Below are 20,133 nucleotides of genomic sequence, written 5' to 3' on the forward strand. Positions count from 1 at the left end.
TATCAAACAACAGCACCCTATCTCTAGTACTACTCAAAGACAAACATGGACCCCTGCCCACCCTACGCCTTATCCTTTGGTGATGGATTTCTTTTTAAGGAGAAAGAATATTTAGTCCTTCTCTTGTCTGTTGCTTTCTTCCTTTCCTCACTTTCTTGTTCATTCTTTCTCGGTCACTGTTTGGTGCTCCCGCTAGGTTGTTCTTCATCCCTGTTGTAACTTCCAATCCCTTGGACCCTTTTGTTAGTCTCTTGTTGGACATTAATAACATTATCTTATCTTATCTTATCTACACATTGGTTTCAACCTCATAACAAGTTTTGAGAATAAGCCAAACCCTTGGAATTGAATAAGAGACCCCTTAAGTATGGAAGCCTCTAAAAACAATTTTAAAAAAACTCATCACAATGAAATTGTTGTATCCTTATTGACAAAATATGTTGGGCTACATCAATAGACAGTGGCATGCAACCACCTGCAACATACACAATTTCCTACAAGCAATCCTTTAACCTGCCCAATGTTTTCTGCATATATTTGTTTCAATCAACTAAAGAACTCACCAAAAACAAGAGAATATCTTCGGCATGACTATAGTCCCTGATGAGACTGCAACAAGGAACTAAAGTGGGATTCATCCTCTAATTTCTAAAGTCAAGGGGTTTATCTTCAACAACTAAGCACTATGCTAGGAAAACATCAGAAAAGGTTGGACTTCGAAAGGCTAGACACCTTAATTTATAACACAAAGGTCTCAAACCAACAGCCCCCATAAGCTGAAATCATTTGTAGAAGAGCCAATGCAATTCAAGAATCCGATCCAAGATCAGAAACTCACTTAGTCAACACTGTATCCTCTTAAAAGACAACTTCTAACTCCCTCATAATGCTCAATCAGAAACTGGAATAGTAAATGCCTTAACCACCCATAATGGAAAACCATGCCAATATCTAGTGATACCAAGTATTAAGTACTAATTGACCACCTTAATAAATTAATTTTACCACCAGCTTCAGAATAAAGAAATAAGTTTATGATTCTGTAAATGACAAATTAACAAAATACAAGTAGTATATTTCTGCCCTTCCTGAAATTGCTTGCCTCCACGCAATGCAATGCTATGTTCAAAATTTCTAATATCTCTAGTCCCTCCCAAGTAGCATCCTCCGTAGACAAATCCTTCCAATAGACCAAGAACTCAGTGACAGTTTTGTCCCTCAATTTCTTCTACCATATGTCAATCATGGCATCTAGAATATCACCCAAGGGTGGAATATCAACTAGAAAGGGAAAATGTGGCTCAATTTCTAAGGCAAGACACATGGAAAACATTGTGAATCGAGCTGCTTGCTAACAACCGCAGCTCGTTGGTCACGTCATGAATCCTCCTCAAAGCTCTCTATGGTCCCTGGAAGCATAATGTGAACTTTCCAGTCCAACGATGATTATTGGAGGTCTACCTTCAAGGTTGCAGGAGCAAAAACATATACATCTTCGATCTCAAATTATTTCTTGATGTGGTGCTCATCTGCATAAAGCTTCTATGTATTCTAGGCCCTGTTGCAAATAATATTTAAATGAACTCAAAATGTGTTGGCACAAATAATGTAGGTTGTGTTCAGAGTGTTGTAGAATAGCTTTGATGCCAAGAAGATCAGTTATTGTGTTGTTATTGATGTCAACTTATTGTAACATCGGATGATTGTGTACCGGATTTGTTGCGAAGTGCTGAAGTAATTGAATTCAGTGTTGCGGCAGGGATTGGAGTTGAATTGAAGTGTGTGGCTTGAATGGAAAACTTAGAGATGTCTCGAGATGCTATATGTTGGATCGGAGAGGCTTGCAACATGTCTGGAGAGAGTTATGATTGATTGAAGATTCACAGAGCAACCAAGAGATTAGACAGTGACTAAAGATGAATTATTTGACATGTTTATCAAATTTGTGTGGATTGTAATGTTCCTTTCCAACAATGACCAAGAATAGCCTTCCTCCGATGCAAAATTGCTCCTTAGGAATCAACTTCTACTAAACCTGGAGGTGAGACCAGTGTCCGTACGGAGGGGGGAGGAAATAGTGGTTGTACAATGGTCACAAGCAGGAGTCGTACAGCAAAAAAGGGATGGTTGTACAGTAGGGAATGAAGTTTGTACAATGGCAACCCAAAACAGCAAGCAAGTCATACATTGGAGATGTCGAGATGGTCGTACAAGGAACAGAAGATAGCCTGCAAGTCCAATGGGACTCGTACGATGGAGTAGGAGTTTGTTGTACGGTGTGGGGACAATGTACAATGATCCCAAATCATCATCCGATAGAGAAAATGGAAGATGTACGGTTGAGGGGGCCGATAGGTTGGGTTTGCACAGTGACGCCAAATATTTGAGATGTTCCCTCGTACAATTATGTGAATAGTAGGTCATACAGCAGGAGAGGGAGTGAAGTGCACAATAGTGAATATGTATGTCGAGGGAATAATTAATGCTGAATAAAATATCCAAATTGAAAACACACAGAGATAATATAGAGAATATACACCAAACATGAAATAGAACTTATATCACAATGAATTATAGATTGAATTTGCAGACAAGGGCGGTGCTCCGACTTGCCAGATTTGAGCCAAGTAATACACCAATGGAATAGGGTGAGGGTTGAATCCCACCAAAACTGGAATAGCCAAGTAGGGAAGGTCTTTTACTTCCAAAATGGAATACAACAAAGAATCCCAACTGGAATCCACAATATAAGAAAATATAAATCAAAATCGCATACCAACTACTACCTACATGTCGTGCTTAAATACCCGTCACGGAAACTTTCTAAGGGTTTACAAAGGTAGCCGATGGCCACACATACCTACAGAAACAATAAAAATAGGTCCAAGATATACTAAATCAATCAGCCCATTAGCAAAGGTTTGATTAATTATTTATTTTATGATGGGAACATTACATGAATTGGGGTGTTGTGGTTCATCTGCATTATGTAGACTAAGCCATGAGATTGTAATTATAATTGCATGATGATTGAAGTATCGGAGGTATAGTTTCAATGGACAAACGATTGTTAAATACAAGTTGGCAAATTATTTGGATCAATTGGTGTTCGATCCTCAACTGGTGATGATTTAGTCATATGCAGTGAATCTTTTCGTGTTCTTAGTGTCGTACTGATGTGTTAGATCAGATTGTAATGATGAGGTGGACTAGCATCAATCGTGGTGATCAAAATTCTCGAAGTTATGGAAACATGATGGGAAGTGTTACAAGGTTTGATTGTCCTTAATCAAATCGATGTTCAATTGCAAACGGAGACCAACAAAGATTGGTAAATGATTGATTGGGGACTAGTAATATGTCTTGGCAAATTGGGATGAAGAGAAAATATTCAAATGGTGAAATTTAAATGTAATACATTTTGTTTATAGTGGTGGCCCCTAGCCAGTGAAAAATGTATTTGTCCACATTAATGAATCGTTAATGTTGGGTGTGGTCAAGAGAAGTATGTGCACAATCTGCAAGGGAAGCGAAGATTGTGCTTAATTGGATCTATACAAACAAAGCAGTATTGTTATTCTCAAATCATTGTACTTGTTGAGTCCTACTAGGTTCTCCAAGAAAATCCCTTAACCAAGTATATATTAAGAGGTATGAAATTGAAATCCCTTAACCAGGTGGCTCTTTAATTAGGGTTTGATATCCCTTAACCAGGTTACTATTTATAGGGTAGAGCTCATAATAAGGCTAGATGTAAATCCCTTAACTAGGTGACTCCTAACAATGCATTTGTAAAGGTCCAAACAGGGCTAGAGGTGAATCCCTTAACCGGATGAGAGGTGAATCCCTTAACCGGATGACTCCTAATAGGGCATTTGTAAAGCTCCAAACAAGGATAGGCCTTTAATTGGGCGTACTTCAAAAGAGTGCTAATAATTGTTGGTACTAATACCCACTGTGGTTTTTCCTTATAACCAAGGGTTTCCATAAATAAAAATATTGGTGTTCTTGTGTTGCATGTTTGGATGGTTTAATGTGTTTTATTATTTGTTGCTTCACAAGTTATAAGTTAATGAATGTGGTTGAATGGTTAAGGAAAAGGTTCGATGTGGTAGATTACTAATTCACCCCCTGCCTCTCAGTAATCTTGGACCTTATAATACTAACAATTGGTATCAAAACTTTGCTCCTCTATGTGGTAAGCTTAAACAGCTTCGGAAAAAGATCCAATGATGAAGAAGGAAGGTCCTAAGTTCACAACAGACAATTACACAATATAGAGCGACCAAATGAAGATGTATCTAAAAGGTACGAGGACAAAATTATGGAATCATGTTAAAAATAAATGTCATTCCTATCGAGACTCTTAGTGCAAATCAACTGAAGGAGTAGCAGGAGAACATGCAAGCATTGGAAGCTATAGTAAGTCCTATATCTGATACTAAATACATTGATATATAGGGAATTGAGATTGCTTGTAAGGTTTGGAAAAAGCTGAAATTAATCTATGGTGGAGACAAACATGTGCAGAAAGCTTGGGTAGATAGCCTGAAGGGCAAATAAGATGACATGAAAATGGTAGAAGGAGAAAACATTGCTCAATATAGCCAAAGGATAAAGGAAGCAAATTGTGCTATCAGATGCCATTGGTAACATTGAAGAAAACAATGTTATAAGTAAAATGTTGAGAACCTTATTACCAGTTTATGCCATCAAGGTTTCTACCATTCATGAGTTGAGAACAATAGATAATGTCTCTATAGATGAATTGATTGGTAAGCTTACTGCTTTTGAGTTGAGTAGTTATGATAATAGCATTTGTAAAGTTGAAGCAACTTTCAAGGCCTCTTTGTTTATGGATCCGACGAAGAAGAGTAGAGAGATAAGTCATGAATCAGCTAGTTATTCCAAAGAATTTGTATCTCTTTTGTAAGAAGAAAGAAACAAAGAAGAACTTGAAGCACTTGAAGCAAAGAGACTACCTAGAGGCATCGATAAGTACAAAGGCAAGTTACCATTGAAGTATTTTTAAGCAATAAGATAGGACATATTGCTGCCAATTGTCCTATTGGAGAGCAAAAAGAAAAGAACAAAAGATTGAAGGAAAAAAGAAAGAAACAATGCTATGTTGGAGTGGATGGAGGTGTATCCAATGAAGAATCAGAAGATAATGAAGAAGTAGTAGTACTTGTTGTAGAAGACACCTTAGAAAGTGAGAAGGCATTGGTTTCACACATGTAACACAGAAATGATTGGGATATTGATAGTGGATGCTCACAACACATGACCCATGACAAAAAAAAATTCATAAAGCTATGAGGATTTGATGGTGGTGTGGTTAGGTTTGGGAACAACTCACCCTGCTTGGTAAAAGGAAAAGGTTCAATTTCTTTAAATCGAAAAAGAAATGACGATGATGTCTATTTGATAGAAGGTCTAAAGCACAACTTGTTGAGTGTCAGTCAGTTGAATGACAAAGGCTATGACCCAAAGTTCAAAGGAGGTATACGAAGGATATTTGGAAGCTTAGGAGATGTGATTGCTACCAGAAGACAAACTAAGGTAATTTATTTCATTTGAATACTATTGTTGACAGTTGTTTGGTTGCTAGAGTTGAAGACAATTGGTTGTGGTATAAAAGGTTTTGTCATGTGAATTTTGATAGTTTGGTCAAAGTGAGTAAGTCAAATGTTGATAGGGGTTTGCCACAACTAGTAAAGCCAGACAATATAATGTGCAAAGAAAGTCAATTGGGTAAATTACCCCGTTTTACTTTCACTAGTAAGACATTTCATTTAAGACTGTAATGGATTTGGTGCATATTGATCTTTGAGGTCCTATGAGAACAAGAAGTTACCATGGTAATGAATACTTTATGTTATTTATCAATGATTACTCGAGGATGATGTGGGTGACTTTCTTTAAGGATAAGTCTGAAGCCTTTTATAAGCTCGAAGTGTTCAAAGCACTTGTTGAGAATGAAGCAAGTAAAAGCTTGAAGTGTTTAAGGTCTGATAAAGAAGAGTTTACTTCATGGGAATTTATTGAATGCTATGAGAAGAATGGAATCAAAATACAAATGTCAGCACCAGGAACTCCATGGTAGAATGGTATTGCAGAAAGAAGGAACGGGACCCTAGTTGATGCAGCAAGAATAATAATGATTCAAGAAGATGTCTCCAAGATGTATTGAAGAGAAGCTATTAGCAGCATTGTATACACAATGAACTGAGTACAAGAAAGAGAGAAACCTATTAGACACCTTAAGAATTGCAGTATGGTCATACGCCTAGTGTTAAACACTTCAAAATCATTGGTAGTAGATGCTATATCAAGAGACATGAGTTCAACAAGTAAATTTGATCCTAAGAGTGACGAAGGTATTTTCTTGGGAAATTCTACTAAAAGAAAGGCTTATAAGTGTTTCAATGAATGGACAAACAAGATGATAGCAAATGTAAAGGTGGATCAATATCTTGAAAAATCTGATGAATCCAGCAAGCAAGAGTAAGAAGATGTCCAAGAGATTGTGTATGTGCAACCAATAGTGCAAGATATAGTTTAACAGAACAACGAGGAAGAAGTCGTTTGACCAGAAGCAAAAGCTCCTACACGTGAATTGGTTATTCCAAGGTATGTAAAGTTGTATCATTTTACACATCAAATCATAGCTGATAAGAATGCAGGTGTGCAAACAAGAGGGAAAATCAGGGAAAGTACATGTCTCATTTCTGAATTTGAGCCTAAGAATTTGAATAAAGCTTTGAAGCATGATTATTGGTTAAAAGCTATGAAAGAGGAACTTGATCAGATTGAAAAGAATGACACATGGACACTTGTCCCTAGACCAGCAAATAAAAACGTGATTGGCACAAAATGGGTTTTCAGAAACAAACTAGATGAAGATGGAAAAGTGATCCGTAATAAAGCAAGACTTGTGTGCGAAGGTTAAGCACAAGAGGAAGGACTAGACTATGGAGAGACAATTGCACAGATGGCAAGACTTGAAGGGGTAAGAATCTTGCCTATGCAGCTTACCAAAGATTTAAGATTTTCCAAATAGATGTTAAGCCTTCTTTTCTAAATAGAATTCTTGAAAAAGAGGTATACATAGATGATAGAACAACCGGATGGGTTTGCATTATCAAAAGATGAGGATATGGTGTGCAAGTTACGAAAGGCATTGTATGGACTGAAACAAGCACCTAGAGCATAGTATGAAAGGTTGCACTCTTTTCTTGCTAAGATTGGTTTCAAAAGAACAAGTGAAGATAGCAATGTATACTTGCGGGTGGAGGGAGACAAGTTAGTGTTAGCAAAATTATTTGTGGATGATAAAATCTTTGGTGGAGATTATGAAATGAGTTTGGCATTTGCAGAAGAGATGAAAAAGTTATTTGAAATGTCATTGGAGAAATTAAGTTCTTTATAGAATTGCAAGTTTTACAGCTTAAGGATGACATCTATATCAATCAATCGAGGTATGTAAAGGAAATACTCAAAACCTTCAGAATGGAAGACTTCAAGCCAGTTAGAACCCCCCTAGTGACCAGACACAAATTGTCAAAGGATGATGAATCAAGTGCATTGGATGAAACCTTATATAGGTCTATGATAGGAAAATTGCAATGTGTTGTTCATAGTAGACTGGATATGGATGAAACAATTGGGATGGTGGCTAGATATCAAGAAAATCCTAGGGAATCTCACATGGTGGTGGTGAAAAAATTATTCAAGTACTTGAAATGGACTGCAGAATATGGTATGTGGTATGCTCATAAAGGCAATTTCTCCTTGAGTATGTTCACTAATGCAAATTGGGCAGGAAACATTGATGATAGAAAAGGTACAAATAGTGGTGATCCTGGAAGAAATCAGATCGAACGTTACTAAACCAATGACTATTTAATGTGATAATACAAGTGCAATTACAATTTTAATGTGATAATACAAGAGCAATTAGCATTTCAAAGAATTTGGTGATGCATTCTAAGACAAAACCCATTGCAATTAAGTATCATTTTCTGACACAGCAAGTGTTGGAGAAAGAAGTTCAGATAGAATATGTGCCAACAAAAGAGAATACAGAAGATATATTTACTAAGCCACTACCTAAGGACAATTTTTAGTATCTCAGAGGTAATCTAGGGTTTATGCCCCTACCTGAACAAAATTAAGATGTTGCAGCATCAATCCAGTGGATTTACTAAATATCTTTCACCATGAATTGATGTTAAGGGGACTACTCCTTAGGGGGAGTAGTTGGAGGTGAAGAAGATTGTTACAGCAGAAGGCGAACTATTGCGTGTGATGTCACTGGCATTGTTGTCAACGGGGAAAAGACTATCAAGAAAGGAGAAGACTATTGAGAGAACACCTGAGAACTACCTGAAGGAGATTAAAGGGAGAGAAGAACCTATGGGAGTTAAAGAAGTATCAGCTAGCGGGTAACAATTGTTATCAAGAAGCTTGTATGGCTGCCATGATTCTATTGTAGTGTTGCCATCAATGCCAAAAGGGGAGATCATTGGCATAACTAATGCAAATTGTGTTGAGAGTGTTGTGGAACAGGTTTGATGCTAAGAAGATCCTTTATTATGTTGTCATTGATGTGAACTTAGTGTTATGTTGGATAACAGTGTACCAAATGAGCTGCTAAGTGTTGAAGTAGTTGGATCTAGTGTTGCGGTAGGAATTGGAGCTGAATTGAAGCGTGTGGCTCAAATGGGAAACTTAGAGATGTCTCAAGGTGTTGTATGTGGGATCGCAGAGGCTTGCAACGTGTTTGGAAAGAGTTATGATCGATTGAAGATTGACAAAGCAATTAGGAGAACAAATGGTGAGAAATGATGAATGATTTGATTGGTTTATCAAATATGTGTGGATTGAGGTCTTGTGGTTCAATTTACATTATGTAGACTAAGCCACGAGATTGTTGTTACAACTGTGTGATAATTGGAGTACCAAAAGGCATAGTTTCAAAGCACAAAAGATCGTTATGTGCAAGTTGTCAAAATATTCAAAACAATTGGTGTTAGATCCTCAACAAATGATGATTTGGTCGATTGTGGTGAATCTTTTCATGTTTTGGGTGTCGTGGTGATTTGGCAGATCAGATATGTAATGATGAGGTGGACTTGCATCAATCATGGCGATCGAATTTCTCAAAGTTATGGAAACATGTTGGAAAGTGTTAAAAGGTTTGATTGTCCTTGATCAAATCGGCATGCAATTGCATTTGGAGGTCAACATAGATTGGTAAATGATTGATTAGGGTTTGGTAATACATTTTTGCAAATTAGGATGATGGGTGAAGATTCAAATGTAATATGTTTTGTTTATGGTGGTAGCTGTCCTAGCCAGTGAAAAATGTATTTATCATTTATATCAAGATTGATGAATTGTGAAGTTGTCGATTATGAATGTTGGGTGTGGTCGAGGGAAATTTGGGGATAAGCAGTAAGAGAAGCAAAGATTATGGTTGATTGGATTTGTACAGGGCAAAGAAGTAGTGTTATTCTCAGATCATTACACTTGTTGAATCCTAACAGGTTCACTAAGAAAATCTCATAACTGGGTAGATCCTAACAAGTCTGAAATTGAAATCCCTTAACTGGGTGGCTCTTTAATTAGGGTTCGAAATCCCTTAACTAGGTTACTATTTACAGGGTAAAGCTCCTAACAAAGCTAGAGGTAAATCCCTTAGCCGGGCAACTCCCAATAGAGACTGCTCCTAACATGACATTTGTAAAGCTCCTAACAAGACCAAACCTTTAACCGAGCGTACTTCAAAAGAGTGCAAATAATTGTAGATACCGTGGTTTTTCCCTCTGACCAAGGGTTTCCACAATAAAAATATCGATTGTCTTGTGTTGCATGTTTGGATGGTTTCATTTGTTTCATTATTTGTTGCTTTTCAAGTTATAAGTTAATGAATGAGGTTGAATGGTTAAGGAAAAGATTTGATTCAGTAGATTATTGGCTCACCCCCTCTCTCAATAATATTAGACCTTATAATACTAACAAAATGTCTCATTTATGATCCACAAATTCATCAGTTGTCTACAATCAACTAACACCTAATCACTGAAAGCTGATGTATCCTATCCATCAAATGTTAATATTTAAACCAGAAATGAAAATAAGTAACAGAAGCAAAATAATGAACACTTAGACTTCGAAAATGCGCTAGGAAAACCCTCCAACTCGAGGGAGAAAACCCAAGGATATTTTATTGATGAATAAGCAAAAGTTTGATTTACAATTCATCCAAAACTAGCTCAACTAAAGCACAATGATCATAGCATCTAAGCATCTACAGACAATAAAGCATGTTGCATCATCCAAATCCACAAGCAAAGAATATCAAACAATAATATATATTATAAATATGTATGAATGTTGTCTAGGAGTATGAACTCGTCTTCCTCGTGAAGATTTGGATTCTTCATTGTTGGACTTTTCATTGTCTACACAATCAAGAGTTTGTCGAGAGAATTAAAGTGCTTGGTATTAAAAAGAGGATTCCATGTCACTTGAAGAATCTACCATGACAAGACAAAGAATGAAAAAAAATATAGGAATTCCTTCTACGATGTTTGATATGATTTGACTTCAACAACCACAGCTTCAACAAACATGTATTTAATTTGACTTTAGTAGAGAAAGACATCTCTTGCAACTATATAATCAACACTTCCTCTCAGCTAGGGAGGTATCTTTCCAAATATTCATGTCATGAAGTCTCTCAACATGACACCCACAATGGCTACACCTGCAATGTGAAAAAGAGTTCATAACAGAATATCTCAACGTGATAATGTCATTGAGTCACTCAACATGATGTCCACCATGGCTATTTCCATGTGTGGAAACAAGCACAAGCACAAGTACTTATCATAGAGTCAACCTAATGTTATTGTGGAGTTTCTCAACATGACGTACACCTTGGCTACTCCCATGTGTGGAAGTATCTATACAAGTACTCATCACAGAGTCACTCTGTGATGTTGTCATGGAGTCTCTCAACATGAAGTCCGTCATAGCTACTCCCACAAGTGGAAAGAACAAAATCTCTATTTCAAAGGTAGGACTGGATTTCCACCTCATATTTCTCTGTATCAGGGAAATATGCATTTTAGCAAGTAGTCGAGACTCCCTCTCAGCAAAGGCAACATACTCCACAGCACCAAGCAAAAACTCTAGACAAATCAACTGGACCAATAGACTCAAATATTACATCAAACTCCCTCTAAATGTTAGAGGTACCATCAGGAGATACGCACGGTTTCCCAATGACAACAGAATCAACTACTTCCAAATGACTAGGATTAGTAACTAGAGAAAGATGAATTCTTTTACCACCTCTTGTAGGTCTATTATACGATGTACCCATATGGCATTTTACATCCATGTTCCCATGTATGATCCAACTTCTTCAACAAACTTTGTGCCACAAGAATTTGCTTCCAACTATACCAAGAAAGTATGGTAGGCCCAAAGCTAGGAGATCTTCCAATACAATATTCCTCCCTCCAACGCTTTTAGTTTACATATATCAAGAATGATCTATCAAGCTCAAACAATCATTTCAACCTTGAATAACACCACAGCTAGCAACTAACATCTTCAAAAATGTTTATAGTCTAAAATAGCTCTACATTAGATGAGATTTGCTCTTTCAAAACTCCTAGTCTACAACTACAATATTTACGGTTATACAAATTTCAAACGATGATCATAGGAGACTCAAGTGAGCCTGACTTGGAAATCATACAACTACTGGAACGAATTTCTAAGAAGATATTTTCAGCTTTTCTAGAAACATAATTCCTTTAGGCTCAATCCATCAGCCTCACCATCCAATAACCAAATAACGATAATGGAGTATCAATGACAAAGCCCAAAATTCACAGAAAAAAACTTCGAAAATTTTGCATGGAAGAGCCCGATATACATAGCAAAAATCATCCTAAAGCAATAACAGAAGACGGCTATAAAATCTTAGATAATCTCAAAAAGCAATAGAACAAAGATTTGGAGATGCAAACTTGCTGCAATATTCACAAAAAGAAAGAAGGAAATCACTAAATTAAACCAACCGAAACCCTAAAACTTCCTCTACACCTTTAGCACAAATAGATGGGCAGCACGGACAATTCAAGCACCCCTAAATCTCTCCAAAATTATACATGCTTCGAAAAATAACTTAATTACCTGTTTGAGTTCGAGTTCAAAGAACTAGTTCAATGGTATGACAAAATTTTTAAATGGGGTTTGGGTTTGTTAGTACAAAAACATGTAAAAAACTTTATATATATAAACACACACACTCACACGTGTATGCAGCCTAGAAGAATGAATTAAGATTAGAATGTCACATAGTATCCTAAAAGCAACAAAAACACTATTAAAAATTCATAACATCATATCTATTATCAAAATCAAAATATTAAAATAATATCGACTTCAAGTATCATTGTTTTGACTTCAACAATTAGAACTTTATGCTAGATTTCAATCATCTAATGGATTATCTAGATCATCATCTTTTTCTTCTTCTTCATCAAAGGCATTAAATGATTCACAAACAACGCCAATGTCAATGAGATCAGCTGCACTAATACCATTCTTGCTTTCCAAATTGTCAAATGCTTATTACTTTTCATTGTATATAGAGCTTGTTAATTTTTAATTAAAAACCTGCTTCAAAAATGTTATATAAGTAGCTTGCAACTCCCTTCACCTATTAAAGATATTGTTTAATGTTTAAAATATGATTTATTACTATACAAAGCTTCCAATGAATCGAGCAGGGGTCATTATCAACAATTGGATATAAAAATTTGACTAAGAGAAATCTTGAGGGCTAGTTTAATTTGATGCAATAATATCTGAACTTCAGAAAACTTTATTTTATAAAGTTAAAGATCTTTATTCAAATTCTATAATAAATGTTTTTTTGCACTAAATTATAGAATGTTTCTTAATGGAACTTTACCTGCTTCATACTCAGTCTATCTGGGTTTGCCCTGGTTCAACCACAGTTTGACTTGGGTCTGGCCTGGAGGAACCAGCCTTCCTAGGTTCAAAGCCAATTAGAACCCAAAAGGGAACCAAGACCAGAACCAAGGACCATTTGAAATTCGCTTGGTTCAAGGTCCGAGGGGAACTGGGTAACTAAGAAAAATAATAATAATGGATGTCAATCTACTACCAAAAAGACAATATGACTTTCTGCAAATTGAACACAAGACCTAGAAATTTTTAAAATACTCAAAACCTTGCTCCGATACCATGTTAATGTTTAAACCAGAAATGAACTCTGATACCATGTTAATATTTAAACCAGAAATGAAGATAAACTGAAAAAGAAAAATAATGACACCAAGACACCAAAAATACCCTCGGAAAATCCTCCAAAGGGAGAAAAATCCAGCCACAAGATATCACTTTATTGATGAATAAGCAAAAGGTGAGTTACAATTCACACAAAACTAGCTCAACTGAAGCAAAATGATCGTAGCATCTAAGAATCTCCAAACAATAAAGAATGGTGCATCCTGCAAATCCTCAAGCAAAGAATATCGAACCTTAATATATACATTTGAATGTTGTCCAAACATATGAACTTATCTTCCTCGTGAAAAGTTGGACTCTTCATTGTGGGACTCTTCATTGCCCAAACAATAAAGAGTTTGTCGTGACAATTTAAGCATCTACCATTACAAAAAAGATTACATGTCACTGAAAGCACTTGTAATGATGTTACAAAGAACAACGACAATATAGGAATTTCTATTGCGATGTCTTAGATGATTCGACTTTAATAGCCACAGCTTCAACAAACATGTATTTAATCTGAATTTAGGAGAAAAAGATATCCCCTGTAGCTATATCATCAACATCAAATGTCATAAATGGAATTATGTGGATGGCTATGTGATGGGTGGTGTTGTGGCAACATAGTCTAAGGTATAACTATTTGACACATGTTGCCTATTGATTAGAGTATTGGATCCATAAAATGAAATAAACGGAATATGGTGGATGGCTATGTGATGGGTGGTAATGTGCAATATTCTCTAAGATATAACCATTTGACCCATATTGTCAATTGATCTATGATATAGTTTCTCATATACCATTTGGAGTCAATCATTAGTATTGAGAGTAAGCTCAATACTCATCAAATGAAATTTTGAAACACCTCCTACCATATAAAGCGAAGGTCCTCTATTCCTATCACTCAAATGTTTTTCGACAAAGCAAATGCCTGAACACTTGTCTAAAAAATAAATTGGCTACCTAATGTGCTTTGGATTCTATCGGGATGGCAAAAAAGTTAACCTACCCAATAAATGTAGTAATTGTCATCATCTTAGAGAGGCATGTCATGAAATTCATAAATTAAATTCATGGACACGATTTCCCACTTCTAGTTGGGAATAAGCAATAGCTATTTCCAATCCTACAAGAAAAACACGTTATGTTTCACTCTATTTGCAAGTTGAATGCTTCCTCATATGTGTGAGAACATCCACTTAAAGGCCCTTCCAAAGGACATTTCCCTTAGATACCTTTAGAATTGTAGATTGCCAAATGTCCAACATTGGTGAAGCACATAAGTTTCTCAAGATCTTCTCCATCTTAGAACCTGACACAAGAAAATTGTTTTCTCAAATCAAATGAGATCGTCTACTAAAAAGTGTCTATCATCCTTCACACTTTCATCCAGAATATTAGTAGTGGCGGTATTCTTAACATATTTGTCAAATCCAAATCCTTCCAATTACCAAAAATAGCATAGACTAGACATTAGCGAAAAAGTTTCACAAACTACATTATTTTTAGTTTTACTCTTTTGTAATCTATATCAAAATCATTACTTTTTCTTTTACTCATTTTATTGTTGATCATTCGAGTCAAATTGACTAAGAAAGAACTTCACACTATTATGAACAATCTTCACCAAACACTAAATTTTGTCCAAACTTGACCAAAACATGCATGATAATGAGCATCTCTTTGTCATATATGGCGAACCCCTTTTTTAAGTCTTTCAATTTTCTAGAATCATATCAATTATCTCTTCTAATGCATCACACTATACAACAAATGGTTGTGAGAAATTTGGATGGTAATTGTAATATAGAGCACAAATTCGTTACCTCCGTGAGCTTCTTGAAGACCTCTTGGGAAATGTCACTCCCATGAGAATTTTCACTTTCTAATCATATTAGTTATGGGAGTTTTTGGTTGAGTCAAAACCTAACAAACCTCCTACATTAACTATAACTATAAAGGCCAAAGCATCCCCTTAACCATGTCAATTCAATTAGTAAGAGGCCAATCCAAAATGGTTTGGATTTTTTATTGATCCACCTGAAAACTTTGAGCACTAATAACAAGGCACAAGTAGAGAAAATTTATAACCCCAACCTAGCACTAGCCCAATTCTTTTAAAATATCCTATTGCTATACTATTCCAAGAGCTATATTTAAATGCTTTAGATGGTATTGTTATGTTATGTGTAAATCAATATATCATCAAAAAATATATATCTTACTTGATTATTGAATGGCAATGGGTACATGACAAGAAAGTCGTTAGAGCATTTATCAGCCATAAGGCATGACCAAAACTCTTAGTACCCAAAACAGAATCTGAATGTTGTCTTGTGCACATCCTCGTTGCACACATGGATTTAATGATATCCTAACTTGAGATCAATCTTTAAAAAATAGATTGCTCCATGCAACTCATCGGTAAGCCATCCATCATGAGAGACAGATACCTATTCTTGATGATTCTTCCACTCAAGGTTCTATGGTCTATGCACATCTCACATACCATCTTTTCTCTTTACAAGCACCACATATGATTCAAAAGAGCTAGAACTTGGCCTGATGTGATCCATCTCCAGCAATTCTTTTGTAATGTTTTATTATTCTTCTCTGTACATCTGTGGATGGTAGTAAAGGACGTTCATGACAAGCTTAGAACCTATTTCCAACTCTATGATGCATTGAAATACCCTATCCAACAGTAATCCTGGAGACAAATTACTAAATAGCACATTATGGCTATCCAAAATTATATGAATGTTATCATGACAAATGAGACTTACCCAGTAGGCATGCCTTTTACTAGAGAGCAGTTGGCTACCCATGCACTTTGTCCCTTGTGGAGAGTCCTCTCCATCCCCTAGGAGTGACCACTCATACTGATTAATCAAAAATGCCTTTAGGCACCATGTCTTTCCCTTTATATTTGAATTTTAATTCCATAGACTGATAATATTGTGTAAATTCTCTGACGAATGCAACCATTGGCCAGTTCTACAAAAAAAATGGTTTATAAATAACTCACCACACTGAAACTGCTGGATTCTTATTGACAAAACATGCTAGGCTACATTAATCAACAATAGCATGCAACCAATTGCAAATAACCTGCAGCAATATGCAGTAGCCGATGAGCAGTTCTCTAAAACTGACCCAATGTTTACTCTCTACTGCTATTTAAGTCCCAAAAAACAACTAGCCAAAAAGACAGAACAGATTCAGCACAAATCAACAGCTAAGCAATAAGCCCGACAAACATATCAGAAAAAGGGCAGTCTTCTAATGGCCATATGCCTCAATTTACAGCACAAAGGAGGTCTCAAATTCCAGTGATGCACATAAGCTAACATCATTACCAGAATGGCAAGTGTTATTAACATTTCCAGTCCAAAGTAGCACTCCACTTTTTCAACATAAAATCGTCTTAGAAGTCACCCTGTAACTCCCTCATAGTGTGTTGTTGGAAACTGACATAATTAAATGGAAAATAACTTTATAGAAAAACACAACCATATTCAGAGATGCTAAGAATTAGATATTATTTGACCATCTTAATAAATTTATTCCACAGCCCAGATTGAGAACAAAGGAATATGCTTTGGGTCCAAACCTATCTCACCACGGGGTTCCACGAAGGGGGAATGGGGGAACAGGAAAATGGATTTCTGAGATGGATTTTAATCCTGGAGCAGGGGACAGCAGGGGACTGCAGTGGGGACAACTGTATTAAAAGTAGGGAAACTTTATAATACATAGAGAAACTTAAAATATAAGCATGGAAACATGGATAAAGTATGCTTATATATATTATATAACCTTAATACATGATATTTGTGTTAGATAAATCAAATTGAAAGTTCAGGTGGGGGTGGAGATCAAACAAATTATCAAAATTCAAACATTAATTTTAAGGGACATTAGATTCCATGCTTCCACATAGGGAATCCCATATGCTATCTGGGCATCTAGTTTGAGTCTGACAATAAAAAGTAGCCATCGCCGTACATAACTACTTCCTAGCGTCCCTTACATGTATGACTCCTTACTAGCATCCTCCATAACTCTAGAGAAGCTGTTCCATTATCTTCATATTTAACCATCAAGAGTACCGAAACCCATTTGTCATCCAATATTATGATGGTCATCTTACAACCAGATTCCTAACTACTGCCTGGCCATGGAAGAATATATTTCAAATAACAGTAAATCATACAGTGAAGATTAACCTCAGATGAAAATTGTTTGATACTATTAGCAAAAAATAATGAAAGTATTACACGGTTATGTTAGAATCGTGTTTAGTCCCTACACAAGCTTCAGTTGTATGCTCGAATTTTTTTAAAAAAAACATTGGCCTAGTTTCAAACTTGCTCTCTCAGGATGGATGTATAACACCTTCGGTGACTCCTGCAATGTGTTCCTCACCTCCTTCAAATGCATTCTTAATTCCTACTATCGCAAATATAAGGTGATATGGATTGCAATGGAAATAAAAGTCATTCACAGTATTGTTAGATCAACATTTGAAGCTACAGCACCAGTATTTGAAGGGCTTTGCAGAGACCCTCTTGTCCATCAATCAATCTCTGGATCAACTGTAAAGTGTATATTAATGTGAATCAGGACGTGATGCCCAGGTTTGATGCAGGCATGGGGAAGAAAGCAAGAAAAATTGCCCCCTGCACATGGACAACTAGATTTTCTGGCACATGCTTCAACGTTTCTTCTTCAAAAAGTAAATCTCAGTTATAGGACTACGTCTTATTGTTCTTTAAATAGCATAAAAATGCACTGCATTAAGTGTTATAACAATAACAGGTTACAAAACAAGCAGAATTACTTAAAACATAAGATTTATAATCATCTTTTCCTTATGTAATTGGATATCCCACAGCGATTAATCATTAATGTCTCTAATTAATCTATAAAGCATCCTTTTCCATATGCGCCATTTTCTATCATTGATTGTGTTCAATCGGGGTGCAGAATTGCAGTTCTCCATCTCGGGAAATTTTGCTTCACAGTATTGACAACTTTTCCACCAATGTAATTGAACAAAATAACTTAATCATTATGTATAGTCGGAAAGAAAGTAAAGAAATATATACAGATAAAGATGCAAATAATTACAAGTGTGAATTTGACCGGGCGTAGAAGAGCTGAATAATTGGTTCATCTAATTTCCAGTTACATTGTCCACATAACCCTGTTATCTATTGAATTTAAGCGCTGATAATTTGAGGTGAAACTCTCTAAAACATCTAGGACTTGTCAGTTTGAATTAAAATTAAGTGGTCCAGCATAAAATGGCTCAGACAGTAATATTATATTCTTGTGTTTGCTTTAAAAGTATAACAAGAAAACTGTTTCATGCAAAAAAAAATTAGGATTTTGGAATGTTTCGTGCATGTAGTTTCAAAAAAACTTCTGCTACTTCCAGACTAAACAATTTCTAGAAACTAACGTAGATATCTATTTTTCATATGTTTCAAGCAAAATTCATTGTCACTGTTACAAATAACATGTCTTCTTGACTGTTCAAGTGTTTCTACCACGTGCTACACTCATCTCATAACGTGTGATTGTGTCCTAGTATAACGCCTATAACTAGGACGATGTTAAGGTACAGTAACAGCGCACATGATAGGTCACTAGTCAAGTGGCGCCGGGTCATTTATTATTTTGTACTCTAGGCAAAAGTAGATTGGGAAGGCCTCCCAAATTTAATGATACGTCTGAACTCAAGGCTACATAAACTTGAGCCATATATAATGTCAGTTTTGGCAAAATTAAAGTTGTTTTTCCAGGATACAGCCAAGCCAACCATTAATTTGGCATGGAAGGCCCATCGTGAAGTCCAAAAGATTACTTTTAGATTCAACTTCGACATTGTTCAAATTTGTCCGAGTTTCAACCTTACAAAAAAGATAGGAATTTAACCAAGCCTTCGGTAGGGTCTCATGTGCCAACTTGGACGTTCATATTTAGTGATCAATGGAACTAAACCCTAGATGTTATATCGCGGCAAGATTGAAACAGAAGCCCTGACGAGTGATGCAGATCATACTCGAAATGACTAGTTTGAGTTGAGAATTAATAGGAAAATAGTGCGACTATTGCATTTTAGTTATGTCTAGACTAGTCACCTCCCAAGCTTCGATTGTGCGCTGAAATTCCTGAAGCCAAACATTGGCCTGATTGCGAACTTGCTGTTCTGGGTGGTGGTACAGCGCCTTCAATGCCTCCTGCAATGTGTCCCTCACGTTGCCCTTCTGTGAACTCATGATTTCTCTCTTTCCCCACCTCCAATCAATCGATCAACGTATAAATATTAGCCCTCGCATTCTAAGTAGATCAGTTTATTTCCTATACCTCTTTTACCTAAAGCTTATTTTTCGCTTCTTATTTCTTTTCTCCCGTCCCTTTCACCAGACCTCCTTTGCAATTGCTACTATCTACTGACAGAAGATTTAGAATTAAAGCGAACAATTTCTGTCCGCAGTGGATTTTTCGTTTAGTAATAATGACATAAACAGACAACCATGCCAATTCTCATTTTAATTTGTACCCATTTTCATGATTCAGAATTTAAATTTTTAAATGTTTATATTTTTTCTATTTTATGTTTATAATAATATTTATTAATTTGTTATCTATTTATAATTATTGTGTCTTTTAAAAAAAAAATTTAATATTTTTGTTCTTTATATCAAAATTATTATCTTAGTTTAAAAGTTTATATGTAAGCATGAGGACTAATCAAAGTTTATTTTTTAGAGTATGGAA

At 35.9% G+C, this 20,133-nt stretch overlaps 1 protein-coding gene across 2 annotated transcripts in view; it reads right to left on the reverse strand.

The window, feature by feature from the left end:
- The window catches only part of MOS14 (ARM repeat superfamily protein), a 286,973-nt gene extending 267,136 nt beyond the window's left edge, over positions 1 to 19,837 (reverse strand). Inside the window, exon 1 of one of the 2 annotated variants that reach the window (XM_089787799.1) lies at positions 19,494 to 19,837. In XM_089787799.1, coding sequence (XP_089643925.1) covers positions 19,494 to 19,631 — 138 coding nt within the window. In that variant the 5' untranslated portion in view covers positions 19,632 to 19,837. The remainder of the gene's footprint in view (positions 1 to 19,493) is intronic. The other variant, XM_089787798.1, reaches the window with a different exon arrangement.
- Between the last annotated feature and the right edge of the window lie 296 nt (positions 19,838 to 20,133).

This window comes from Cupressus sempervirens, chromosome 6 (assembly GCF_028749045.1).
Source record: "Cupressus sempervirens isolate cs-2001-9-10 chromosome 6, ASM2874904v1, whole genome shotgun sequence".
Classification (NCBI taxonomy): domain Eukaryota; kingdom Viridiplantae; phylum Streptophyta; class Pinopsida; order Cupressales; family Cupressaceae; genus Cupressus; species Cupressus sempervirens.